This window comes from Periplaneta americana, chromosome 9 (assembly GCF_040183065.1).
Source record: "Periplaneta americana isolate PAMFEO1 chromosome 9, P.americana_PAMFEO1_priV1, whole genome shotgun sequence".
NCBI lineage: Eukaryota > Metazoa > Arthropoda > Insecta > Blattodea > Blattidae > Periplaneta > Periplaneta americana.
The window spans coordinates 142,612,953-142,627,846 of record NC_091125.1 but is presented as its reverse complement, the minus strand read 5'-3'; the positions used below and the strand labels follow the sequence as shown (position 1 = coordinate 142,627,846).

Here is a 14,894-nt window from a genome sequence, read left to right as displayed (position 1 = left end):
ATAGACGTATTAAAATGATACAGCCTATCTCCTGTAACATTTCATATATAAAACACTATGGAATTACTGTATCCGTTGAGAAATAACATCAACAATTTCAAACACCGACAAATACATGTATATTAAAATATAACTCATATCTGTCAAAGACACATCACACGGATGAGATGAGGTATTAAAATAGTATGGAATGTCATTATTTTAAAAATAATCAAATTACAAACTTTACGTTTTCTTCATAGTGCTGCCATCTGTTGAATTCCTTTATGAACTTCAAGAGTTCCTGTCTTGTTGAGACATGTTAGTCAGGTTCGCCAACATGATTTGTTAAAAACCCCAAGTCGAAAGAGTTGTATAACAATGTATTCACATAAAAACGTTACCCAGTGTCACTGTTTTATTTGGATCACCTGCACCAAGGCCAACACTTTCCTCAGTTCTATTCTTAAACATCCGGGAGTGAGATTTACCAGGAAACATATCGCTTTTCCGCTTCTTAACACCATTTTTATCATTATGAATGAAATCGTTTATATCTGATATTGTTAATGTATCATTTAGTGCTTCTGATTTATGTGTACCATATGCTTTGTTATCGTAACTAACCATCACTCGATTGCTGTCCTGTATTCGGATGACATTTTTGCTGTCGGTTTTTTTAAAGAGACATATGTATAAAGAGAAACACATTAACAAAACACCTGCGGCCAGGAGTACCCATTTCATGACCTTCATGATAAACATAGCAGTGTACAATTTTTTAACTAAAGCCAAGTTCTTATCATCCAGTTCAGCACCCTGTAAAAAACCAAACAAAAGATTACAAACATTGTGAACATTATGTGAAAAAAATATACATATGAAGGGAATTCATAGGATCTCTATAATTCAGTGAAAGTTTAATTTTCTCTCCATTATGTGTTATTGTGATATTTTGAATTTGAAGAAATTGGTTTGAAATATAAATATTGTGAATATGATCGAGAGTGAAATAAACTTAATTCAATTTATGTATTATATTATTAATTATTATTTTGTATTTATTTCTTTATTGAATATATACTATAACCTAGCCTAGATCATATATACCCAGATTGTTCGGCCTTATAGACTTTGGCGGTAACAACTTTTGTCAGGTTTACTATGCTGTCATCTAGTTGTTACATAAGGAGTCACACTATCTCTATTACGACTAGGCCAGAAAAAAGACTTCATAAAATCTTTTGATTTTATTTTCTTCAAGGAAATACTGTCATGATATCATCACCTAAAAATAGCCGGACATTCTACTTTCTCCTACAGACGTGCAAATACATGTATTAATATCAGAATAGTACATTATGCAACGAGCCTATAATGATAGTAATTAAGACGCAAGTATGTTTGTTTATGAAACGGGCGCAAGCGAGTTTCATAATTTTCATACGAGCGTCTTAATTACCATTATAGGCAAGTTTCATACGACTTTTTATGCTCGACCATATTTCTAACTTGAAATTATTAAGAAATATTCATTTTATTTGTATCTGACAGAAAATCGGAAGTGACCTTGTTCATAGCTCGAAATTGTGAGATGTGCGCAGACGCGAAAGTATTGATTTTTTCCGAGGAACAATAATGACATTGACCTTGATGTAATGCAGAGAATGTATAACCTGGAAATTGATTTAGAATTGAAAAACGAGATGACAAATTGAATTTATTTGAATATTATTTACAAGTAACGCTAATTATTATAGTAACAGAACATAACCTTCTGCGACAGTATTGGATTTCCAGCTTCCGTGACGTTTCCCTCGTTGTCTTTCGATTGCATATCCGAGAATAATCGAAAACCTGAACTTTAATGAATAGGTGTACTTTAATGACATGCATTAAAGGACTGCTACCAGGTTTATAATTACTACATTTCGGCATGGTCGAGCATAAACACAATAAACTCGTTTTGGCTAAAAATGGACTTGTATGGTTTCTCAGATAAATAATTCAATTGTAGTTTCATTCCCGAAACTGGGAGATGTATTCTATGTACCGGCATATCCTTTTTAATTTTGCAAAATGTCATAAATCATAATGTCCTTTTTAATTAATCACGCTAACGGATTCAAAAGGTAGATTCCTCTGTTGTTATTTCTCTGATAACGATGTTAATACTGTATTTCGATATGTTGAATGTTTCTATATATTATTTTAATGTACCGAAGTACATATGATATTTCCATACAGATATTCTGCGTCATCATACGATGAAAGAGTAATGGAACGGAGAAAAATTCTCTCCGGCACCGGGATTTGAACCGGGGTTTTCAGCTCTACGTGCTGATACTTTGTCCACTAAGCCACACCGGATACCCATCCCGGTGTCGGACAGAATCGTCTCAGATTAAGCTCCAACTCTTGGGTTCCCTCTAGTGGCCGCCCTCTGCACTACGTCATAGATGTCTATGAACGTAGGACCGAAGCCCACACATGTGCTGAGGTGCACTCGTTATGAGTGACTAGTTGGCCGGGATCCGAAGGAATAGCTGGCCTTCACTGCCCAAGGTTGCGGGTTCGATCCCGGGCCAGGTCGATGGCATTTAAGTGTGCTTAAATGCGACAGGCTCATGTCAGTAGATTTACTGGTATGTAAAAGAACTCCTGCGGGACAATATTCCGGCACATCCGGCGACGCTGATATAACCTCTGCAGTTGCGAGCGTCGTTAAATAAAACATAACATAACATCCGACGGAATAAGCGCCGTCTTAAATCACAAAGTGATTTACGCATATCATATATATTATTTTAATGTACCGAAGTACATATGATATTTCCATGCAGACGTAGTGCAGAGGGCGGCCACTAGAGGGAACCCAAGAGTTGGAACTTAAACTGAGACGATTCTGTCCGACACCGGGATAGGTATCCGGTGTGGCTTAGAGGATAAAGCATCAGCACGTAGAGCTGAAAACCCGGGTTCAAATCCCGGTGCCGGAGAGAATTTTTCTCCGTTCCATTACTCTTTCATCGTTGAACGTTTCTGCAGCTAGACATACTGCAAATACCTAAAAATTTCTCACCATGTAAGAGCTACATCACCTCACCTCTTCAATCCAAAGAAGGGGGAAGAGCCCCTCGGATACGTTGGTCAGTACTGTAAGCTGTTCGATCCTTGTGAGGAACATGTTGAACTGCATCCGCTTGGCACCTCTCAGTGGAGTTCCGGTTTTCTGTTGGTCAGAAAAGAGCATTGTTATTATCTTCCTGTTTCACTGCAACGCGCAGGTCAGTGACATACAAACACAAATACTCATGTAATCTCTATATTTAATGCAAGAGACTAACATAACGACGGGTTACGAAATGGACTCTTTTTTTAGATAAATAATTTCGGGAAATACAACCAGAATATACAGGATGGACCATAAGTAATGTCATTATTTTCAGGCAGTTATTCTTTGAGATAATTCAAACAAATAAGTTTAATACAATCTTGCTCGTTTTTGCTTTCTTTACGAGTAAGATGGTGAAAGAAATTTTGGTCTTAAATAAAAACTGTGGGCCAAGGACTAAAACAAGTTCCATGATGAACTAGAGTTGCCAACCATAGACGAGTTCATTGCTCGACTGGCTAGGAACCTGTATGCGGAAGCTCGTGCTAACCCCAACCCGCTCATATCTGGCCTCGGCCAGTATGATCCTAGGTTACGGCGTAGACACCAGACAGGTCCATTAGCTATACTATTGAGACAGGAGGACAGGGAGGCTGGCGTTACTCCCAGGTTTTGGTAGCCACGACTCAACTCCATGAGACTCTTTGGATAGTGCAACCGCTTTAAAATGACCTTGTCTTAACTGGGCTAAACAAAATCCCTCCCTAACAATATCTACTTTTGTTGATCGATGGAACTATCATAGAGCCAATTGGCTAGTATAGATCCATCGATTCATAGAGTCATTCAACCTAAGAGCCAACTGGCTAATCTCTGATATTGAGACAACTCATCCTGCCTAAGGTTTCTCCGTGGTTTTCCTAAGGCGCTAAGACAAATGTCGGGATGAGCCCTAAAAGAAATGGGCCGCGGACCTGCACTCATATCCCCATGAATCTCCCTAATTAACTCTAAATTAATTAACAATTACATCTCTCCCCCCTCTTCGCAATTGAGCCATCATATAGCCAAATGGCTGGTCTCGAAATTGAGACAAATCAACAAGGCTCATGACAACAATCACCTCCTACATAATAGCCAAATTGGCTAGTCTCTTATATGAGACAACTCATCCTGCCTAAGGTATTCCGTGGTTTTCCTCAGGCGTAAGACAAATGTCGGGATGAGCCCTATAAGAAATGGGCCACGGACCTATATGCCCTTCCCCATATATATCCCCCCCCTTATTATAAACGACGTATGCCCTAGTTCAGAACATATAAATTGTCTATTAAATATACGAGGTCACTCAATTAGTCGCAAATTGAAAGGACATGGACCTCTCAAATTGCAGATTTAGATTTCACGGCGCTTCTTCCGACGGCCTTCACATGCTTTGTCATCGAACAACAGATGACAGCATCTTGCCATCCTAACGGCAAACATCAGCCAGCTCTTCCTCTTCCCGTTCCGTGATCACTTGATCAAATCTCAGTCCCCCTCGCGAATGTGGTACCTAAGAGGTTACGTCCAATTTCGGCTACCCCTTCAAAATTTTCTAGAGTTCCTTCAGTGGAGCAGCGTAACCCGGAGTGAGACTAGTGGCCAACAGGCTTGGAGCTCACATATTTAGTTTTGTACAGCCCCCAACCCCTTGCAAGGACGCGTTTTGCGTACCTTTTAAAATTGTTCCTCCCAATTCTCTTTCGATTTTTCGATTTTTTTCGACTAAAACAAAAAAATATATATTTTCGTTTAAGAAAATGCCTTCTGACCCCTCCCCCAAATATTTGAGGGGTTTATTTTGTGTAAAAATCCTTAATTATGTGTCATGTAAACAGGAAAAAAAATAGTTTAAAAAATTGGATAAAAACTGCACAGTTTTTTTCCGAAGGATAGATAAGTAGGGGAGAAGTGGGTACAGTAAGACAGGGAGAACAGTGAGACATTTTTTATTAGATGGTAAATTTTGATGTTGAGATGTCGGTAACAGTAGAGTTGTATGTTGCATGAGTAAAGTGACAGTATTTTCATACTCGATTTGATTCTATTATAAAGGTGAGTGATGAAAAAATAATTCGTAATTTTTCACTCTAGAAGTAAAATTTTGGCTTGTGTTTAATGAAGGTTATATTGGATATACAAATGAGATATAATACTATGGCATTTGAGATTGCGTTTGGCAAAGTTTCGTCTTTCTTGTTTAAATTTTGAAGTGATGGCGTCATTTTTAAATGATCTATGCGTAAAGGGAACAGCGAGACATGCCATTGAAGGGTACACTGAGACGTCTCACTGTTCCCATGTACCAATGATTCGCAAAAACAAACTGTAATTATATTACATTTACCAGTAACTAACATTAAAAATGAACGTACTAGTAACCAATTTAGGAACTGTAGCTTAAAATACATCACATTTTAATGGTTTCATAAATAAAAAATTATTCACAAAATTTATGAAAACGTTAAAAAATAAAGAATTGAATTAAATTCTTATAATTATAAGCTTTATTGTCATCAAAAATTAATTTCATTTTTTTTTCGCAAAAATTTGAAAAGTCATGAAAAATTGACTTTTCCAAAGGTTCCAGATGTTTCAATGGTTTCGAAGTCAGACATCAAAATGATTCTAAATACGCCTACAGAACCTTTCCTCCTTTCTTTTGAAATAAATGTAAATCATTTCAATGTCCTTTAATAGACACCGTGGTGTCTCACTGTACCCTCCTGAATGGGAACAGTGAGATATTTGCATTTTTTTGACAAACACGTATTGTATATTATGTCCTTTATCTATCTATTATCATTTTTGTTTATGTATTATTATACTCCATGTTTTAATGTCTATTTCTATTGCACTTGATTTTAAAAATACTTGAATTATCACTTGCATACATATGTCTTAATATTTTGTGTCTCACTGTACCCACTACTCCCCTACCTTAAACTTGCTTACCAAGTCTGAATTTATTGTTTTGCCTGTGGGTCCAGCGTTACGAAATTATAGCGACAAAATTTCGTCCGAATGTCACGACACAATGAATCCTTCATCCTCCACTCCACATGACAATAGCCACCTTAGACTACTGGTATGCTGAAGATCATGGAGCTACAGTAAGCCTTGTAGGCTGACGTGCACTAGGCCTTTAAGGCTCCTTAACCCCCCCCCCCCCGTAACCAAACCTAACCTAGAACACATGTTTAGCTGTTTAGCCAATACACGGACTCCAGCAGCATCTATACAGTATACATACACAATGTGCCTGCAATGCAATACCATGCACATCTTACCCCTGAATGCCTAATTTTTACAAAATCGATACTTAAGTTTTGGACAATCTGTACAATAGTTTCATATTCCACCGCTCTACCCATTCCCCTCTCTTAAGCATTTCCATGCAGACTAACTTCACTACTTCATATCTCAACCCTTTGCTTGGAGCGACTGTTTCATGCGACAGGAAATTTACAAGTGGCAGTTTCAAACATGTAATTGTGCGTGTGCCGCCTGTACACTGGCACGGAAGCTTGAGGATTACACATAGCCTATATATTTTCCCACTTGTCAACGATTGAATCGACCATGTACAGAGGCCAACATAATATCAATCCATGGACTCAACTAAACCAGGATATCGTCAAATAGAAATTCTATCGGTACAGCTTTCTCACACTTTCAACATTACATATTTCACAATAATAAAAACGTTATATAAATGCATATTTTCAATGACTTAATCTTGAAACGATACCGATGACGTTAAGCAAGAGGACAGCAAATAAAAGATCGTATGGCGGACGGATGGACGGGCAGGCAGACAGACAGATCATTTCGCTATTTAACGACACTCTATCAACTATGAAGTTATTTAGCGTCGATGAGATTGATGTTAGCGAGATCGTATTTAGCGAGATGAGGCCGAGGAATCGCTATACATTACCTGCCATTCACCTTACGGTTGGGGAAAACCTCGGAAAAAACCCAATCAGGTAATCAGCCCAAGCGAGAATCGAACCCGCGCCCGAGCGCAACTTCCGATCGGCAGGCAAACGCCTTAACCGACTGAGCCACGTCGGTGGCCTAGGTAGGCAGGCAGGCAGGCAGGCAGACAGACAGACAGACAGACAGACAGACATAGATAGACAGACAGACAGATAGATAGATAGATAGATAGATAGATAGATAGATAGATAGACAGACAGACAGACAGACAGACAGACAGACAGACAGACAGACAGACAGACAGACAGACAGATAGATAGATAGATAGATAGATAGATAGATAGATAGATAGATAGATAGATAGATAGATAGATAGATACATAGATACATAGATAGACAGACAGACAGACAGACAGACAGACAGACAGACAGACAGACAGACAGACAGACAGATAGATAGATAGATAGATAGATAGATAGATAGATAGATAGATAGATAGATAGATAGATAGATAGATAGATAGATAGGCAGACAGACGACGCCACGGCACGGGATATAAAGTAACACAGACAGACATATTTATTCGTTCCATGATATTCTTATATTTCCTTTATAGCAAAGAATAAAGAACATGTCCAATTCTTACGTTTAACATATAAAAATGCAAATATGAAATATGTAGAGAAATAATACCTTAATAACAATAACATATTATACAATGCAATATGTTTACCATTTAATAATATTAAAATATTTATACAGTACTGAGGAATGTCAAGAATTCATCTAGAGAATAGAAAATGTGAGATATTAAGTAATTTTTTAGTTTTACCACAGTCTAATATAGGCCTATACAGTCACGAAGCTTGAGTTGATGAGAGTACTAGAAACAATAGACTGTGCCCGCACTATTTCGCATTGTCTGTGATGAGGCGATGGTAGCGATCCTAGTGGTTAGTAACTATCTATGGATGCATATTCACTATGTATTGAGCTTCGTGAGTGTATATATTAGACTGTGGTTTTACCTTAAATAATGCAAGGTTTTTGTTATGATTCTTGTTTTCAGGAAGACTACTGAACATTTTTATCGTCATGTAATGTACTCTCCTTTGATAGCATGATAAATTTGATGATAGTGTATGGGGTGGGATATCAAACTAACCACTATGCTCACTATGTCTATGAAATGAGGACTTAAAAGCGCCTCTCCTTTCACAAATTATTCCATGTCTCTTGGCCGACTTATACTTACAGGCTCAATGTCTATGAACGTCTGATGTTTCATCCTGTCTGGAAACAATCCTTCGGCATATTGGCGGTAATCCATTGAAGCGTTGTAGAGGTGTGGGAAAGAAGCTATGATGGACACGCCTGTAGAAGGAAAAACAATAAACGCTCTCTTTTATACAGGCCTATACAGAGTGAGTCAAAGTCCTTTAACATTCCTTGTTTAGTCAACTGTCCGAAGACAGGTTTGCACCTCATATGTGAGTGACACCAAAAGGCATCACTCATGAAGCAACTAAGCCAGGAGATAGGGTGGCCAGTTCCTTTCCTCCTTCATTGTATATATCGCTATTATCTGTGCATTTCGAACTGGCGGCTCAAGGTCAAACAATGGACTGCATCTGCCACGTGTGCTTACTCCAATCCTGGACCATTCTCCTCAACTATAATCTTTTCGCTGTAAGAAAAATCCTAATATGAACAATAGCACGTGACTGAAGTGAGGCTTCATTGGCCGCTGTTTGGCGCCATAGATTCCCAGTACATGTTCCCGCGTACTGTTTTATATTCTATTTCATGTAAAATATTTCCCGTTACTCGTCAAGTAGACCTAACCTCACTACTATTCATTTATTTGCTTAGGAAACATTTACTTTATGACTGTAATTAAAACTCACATACGTTATTATATACATTTAAGACTGTTTTTCTCCGCTTTTGAGAGGGTTTCCACTCTTATGATTAATAACCACACACACCGAGGATGCAGAAGCCATACTACAGTACCACGTGCTTACGTGAACAACTACGAGCTCAAGTGATGCCAGCTTGTTACAAGAACAGACTACCTCGGTATTACTGTTGGTATTCATCCGCGTTCATAGTAGGCTACATAACAAAATATAAATGTAGCTTTTCTTTTACATATCGTTTTACATATGAGTGAAGTTATATGTTTCATTGTATTTAACAACTAGAATTCAATTTTTTATTTTCAAATAATACAAGATGATAGTTTCCAAACACGGACTATATTTTCCAGCGTCATGTGAGTGTTTCGATTGTGAGCCAATCACGGGTATGACAGCCACGTGCTTGTATTTACATTAGGATTTTTCTTACAGCGAAAACAGTATAAAGTCAGCTGGGACAACCGGAATTACCAGTGCTTCAGTTCACAGTTTTCAGTTCAGCAACTCGTGCGCGGTTTATACTTTTGTACGTCTGTATGTGACCTTGATCCACCAATTTGAAATGCACAGATAATAGTAACATAGCCTACGTTACACTAATCAGACTTCAGATGCATACAAACAATTGTTCTTCCTCTGACAATAAGTTATCGTCAAGTGAGATGTACTGCTTGATAATGTGTATATATCAGACAGAACCTCAATCAGAGGTTAACATCGCTTATAAAATGTAAAAGGAGTTATGCTGGGGACAGGTGGTAATGATAGAAACAAATTAAGCTCAGGAGGAACCGTATTTGGACGGAGTTATGCAATAAGAGACCAAGTAACAAAAACCTATTTTCGAAAAATCGATCATTGAAGTAAATCTGGTTATTTATTAAACATGTTATATGAGAAGTAATGTAACTTCATCCTACTACAAAAATAGTACAAATAATAATAAAAAACGCTAATTGATTTTTAATGACAGATCAGCAATTGATTAAATAAATAAATAAGTAAGTAAATAAATAAATAAATAAATAAATAAGTAAATAAATATATAAATAAATAAGTAAATACATAAATGAATAAATAAATACATAAATAAATAGATAAATTAATTAATAAATACATAAATAAATATGTAAGTAAATAAATAAATAAGTCAATAAATACATAAGTAAATAAATAAATAAGTAAATACATAAGTAAATAAATAAATACATTTTATTCAATAAATGAGTTCTGCTTATAAATGATAGCATATTACTGATATCGCATTCTTGATTTTTTATGTAGCCAACAACAGAGTTGTGCAAATATCCATTTTTTATTGTCGGTTTCTCTATTGTTGTATAATTCCGTCCATTTGTGTGTGTCAAGCGGACGTCCGGCATTTTGTTGGCCGTCGTTTTGAATTCAACTCGGACAATTGTAGCCTAGATGGGAAAAGAGTGAAAAGATACGTAAAAAAAGGTTACAATTTCACGAGAAATGAAGGTGAAAGTTTTTTCAACCTATCTTTAAACAGTAAAAAGTTATGCTCATTCTTCCACTTTCAAAATCGGCTCAATATTCCTTTTCATTACAATTAACTTTAAGGTAATGCCTTTGGCTCTTTACTCCAAAGAAAGCATGTTCAGAAGGATCTACGAATAGACAGGGAAAAGGATGTATGAAATGATGGATTTTGGAATTAGAACGCTTAATTAGAAACGTAAGATAAATGAATGGATCTATTGACAAGGGAGGAGAAAATGAAGAGGAAACAGAAATGCGAGACAAATAAAAGAGAGGATAAACAGAATTATGCATCTGTGGTGAAAAAGAAGTTCAATTGCAAATTTGTGAACACTTGTTGAATGAATGAACTAGCTACAATGTTACGTAATCTTGAAACTATAAAGAACTAGTCCACACCTGTGGAGTAACGGTTAGCGCGTCTGGCCGTGAAACCAGGTAGCCCGGGTTCGATTCCCGGTCGAGACAAGTTACATGGTTGAGGTTTTTTCCGGGGTTTTCCCTCAACCCAATATGAGCAAATGCTGGGTAACTTTCGGTGCTGAACCCTGGACTTATTTCACCGGCATTATCATCTTCATCTCATTCAGACGCTAAATAACCAAAGATGTTGATAAAGCGTCGTAAAATAACATACTAAAAATGTATATCACGCACAAATATTTTCAAATGCCAGCATTTTAAACAAAGTACGAAATGTAAATATAAAAATTGAAAATTTATCCTTTGAAGAGGTGGAAAAATTCAAATACCTTAAAGCAACCGTAACAAATAGAAATGACACTCGACAGGAAACTAAACGCAGAATAAATATGGGAAAAGTCTGTTATTATTCGGTTGAGAGGCTTTTCAAAAAAACTGGAAGTTAGAATTTACAAAACAGTTATATTACCGGTTGTTATGTATGGTTGTGAAACTTGGACTCTCACTTTGTGAGAGGAACAAAGGTTAAGGGTGCTTAGAAAAATATTTGGGGTTAAGGGGGATGAAGTTACAGGAGAATGAAGAAAGTTACACAACGCAGAACTACATGCATTGTATTCTTCACTTGACATAATTAGGAACATTAAATCCAGACGTTTCAGATGGGCAAGGCATGTAGCACGCATGGGTAAATTAAAAAATGTGTATAGAATATTAGTCGAAAGACCTTAGGAAAAAAGACCTTTGGGAAGGCCGAGACTCGATGGGAGGATAATATTGAAATGTATTTGAAGGAGGTGGGATATGTTGGTAGAGATTGGGTTAATCTTGCGCAGTATAGGGACCTATGATGGGCTTATGTGAGGGCGGCAATGAACCTCCGGGTTCTCTAAAAGCCATTTCTAAGTATATTGTAAATATTTTTCCGACCAGAGAAGATTAACTCCATATGTAGATGAAAATATTGGGGATCATCAGTGTGGTTGTAGGCGTAATAGATCGACTATTGATCAGATATTTTGTATTCGACAGATAATGAAGAAAAAATGGGAGTAGCCTATAAGGGTACAGTGCATCAGTTATTCATAGATTTCAAAAAGGCATATGACTCGGATACGAAAGAGAAGTTTTATATGATATTCTTATTGAATTTGGTATTCCCAAGAAACTATTTCGATAAATTAATATGTGTCTCAGTTAAGCGTACAGCAGAGTCCGTATAGATCATTTTCTGTCAGATGCGTTTCCAATTCACTGTGGGCTAAAGCAAGGAGATGCACTATCACCTTTACTTTTTAACTTTGCTCTAGAGTATGCCATTAGGAAAGTCCAGGGTAACAGAGAGGGTTTGGAATTGAACGGGTTACATCAGCTGCTTGTCTATGCGGATGACGTGAATATATTAGGAGAAAATCCACAAACGATTAGGGAAAACACGGGAATTTTACTGGAAGCAAGTAAAGCGATCGGTTTGGAAGTAAATCCCGAAGAGACAAAGTATATGATTATGTCTCGTGACGAGAATATTGTACGAAATGGAAATATAAAAATTGGAAATTTATCCATTGAAGAGGTGGAAAAATTCAAATACCTGGGAGCAACTCAAATATAAATTATACTCGGGAGGAAATTAAACACAGAATAAATATGGGAAATGCCTGTTATTATTCGGTTGAGAAGCTTTTGTCATCCAGTCTGCTGTCAAAAATTCTGAAAGTTAGAATTTATAAAACAGTTATATTACCGGTTGTTCTTTATGGTTGTGAAAATTGGACTCTGACGTTGAGAGAGGGACATAGGTTAAGGGTGTTTGAGAATAAGGTGCTTACGAAAATATTTGGGGCTAAGAGGGATGAAGTTACAGGAGAATGGGGAAAGTTACACAACACAGAACTGCACGCATTGTATTCTTCACCTGACATAATTAGGAATATTAAATCCAGAAGTTTGAGATGGGCAGGGCATGTAACACGTATGGGGGAATCCAGAAATGCATATAGAGTGTTAGTTGGGAGTCCGGAGGGATAAAGACTTTTGGGGAGGCCGAGACGTAGATGGGAAGATAATATTAAAATGGATTTGAGGGAGGTGGGTTATGATAATAGAGAATGGATTAATTTTGCTCAGGATAGGGACCAATGGCAGGCTTATGTGAGGGCGACAATGAACCTCCGGGTTCCTTAAAAGCCAGTAACTTAAGTAAGTAAGTAAGTAAGTAAGTAGGCCTAAGTAAGTGGTCAAATATCATACATTTTGCATTTGCAACATAGGCCTACTGCTAGGAACCATTATTTTATGTAAAAGTTTATATCTTCGATCCGACGCCATCTTACCGAGACAATTGATGAGATTGAGTACTCCTTCCTTAAGACATCTGAGCGGGCGCGATTCGCTTTCAAGCAAACAGAAGCATTTGTTTGGCGGGTACTCCTCCGGGTCCTGCATGTTGTGTCGGCTGCCTGTGTAGTGCAAGGCCTTGACTCCCTTCCATTCTATTTCACTCTCAAATTCCGCATACAGAGATCTGAAAACAATTCAAGTGTGTTATTGACTGAGTTTTCAGCTTCCTCAGTTTTAAAATTATAGGAATTTTTACCACAAGTTTATATTCTTTTTAGTAGGGCCAGGATTCGTATGCAAAAGCATATTTTTACTGGGCAGTTGAAAGTAGTTCAAAATAGTACATTATACGATGTAAGAGTAATGGAACGGAGAAAAATTCTCTCCGGCGCTGGGATTGGAACCCGGGTTTTCAGCTCTACGTGCTGATGACGCATAATATCTGCATGGAAATATCATATGTACTTCGGTACGTTAAAATAATATATAGTACATTATGCAACGAGCTTATAATGGTAGTAATTAAGACACGAGTATGTTATTTTATGAAATGAGCGCAAGCGAGTTTCATAATTTTCATACGAGCGTCTTAATTACCATTATAGGCAAGTTTCATACGACTTTTTATGCTCGACCATATTTCTAACTTGAAATTATTCATAAGTATTCATGTTATGGTTATGTAAGTGAGAAGCGGAACTGACTAAATTGTGAGATGTGCGCAGACGCGAAGGTATTGATTTTTTCCGAGGAACGAATGTGTCATTGACCTTGATATAATCTAGAGAATAACATGAACATTAGTTTTGATATAACCTGGAAATTGATTTAAAATTTAAAAACGAGATGACAAATTGAATTTATTTGAATATTACTTACGATTAACGCTATTTATTATAGTAACAGAACATAACATTCTGCGACAGTATTGGATTTCCAGCCTCCGTGACGTTTCCCTAGTTGTCTTTCCATTGCATATCCGAGAATAATCGAAAACCTGAACTTTAATGGATAGGTGTACTTTAATGACATGCATTAAAGGACTGCTACCAGGTGTATAATTACTATATTTCAGCATGGTCGAACATAAACATGTTTACACATGTTTTCAACATCTGTGGTGACGAATATACATAGTTAATCGTGCATATTTTTGCATATGTCTGGTTTTCCTGCATACAGAAAACTATTGTTTAAATAGTTTTTAGAATATTTTCAGGATATTGTTACATGAACTCCTAAATTTGCAATTTTTTTTAGAAAAAAAAAATAAGATTCGGAATTGTCTGATTGTATGCACACGTTATTATTATTATTATTATTATTATTATTATTATTATTATTATTATTATTAATTTCATTTAGTTTTCTGCCCAAGGACACGTCTTTCCTATTTTCTGCGTTCCTTTTCGTTTCCTCATATGATCCATATGAAGAGTCCACTGCAAGAATGATGGATGTCATTTGGAATACATTTTTCAGGAGAAGCAATTGAAAGTTTGAAATGCTTAGCGCTCAAAGCTTAACTGTGATTTTCCGGTCATTACTGGACAATGACTATCAGTGTTAATGCCATATAACTCTCTATGTACACTCTATATGTCTTAAGCTATGCATTGACAGT

General features: G+C 36.8%; 1 protein-coding gene across 1 annotated transcript in view; it reads right to left on the bottom strand.

The window, feature by feature from the left end:
- Window positions 1-222: 222 nt before the first annotated feature.
- LOC138706569 (sensory neuron membrane protein 1-like) overlaps window positions 223-14,894 on the bottom strand; it is a 161,684-nt gene continuing 147,012 nt past the window's right edge. Inside the window, exons 6-9 of the mRNA XM_069836047.1 lie at window positions 13,264-13,454; window positions 8,335-8,453; window positions 3,086-3,211; window positions 223-798 (exon numbers count right to left, since the gene is read on the bottom strand). Coding sequence (XP_069692148.1) covers window positions 367-798; window positions 3,086-3,211; window positions 8,335-8,453; window positions 13,264-13,454 — 868 coding nt within the window. The 3' untranslated portion in view covers window positions 223-366. The remainder of the gene's footprint in view (window positions 799-3,085; window positions 3,212-8,334; window positions 8,454-13,263; window positions 13,455-14,894) is intronic.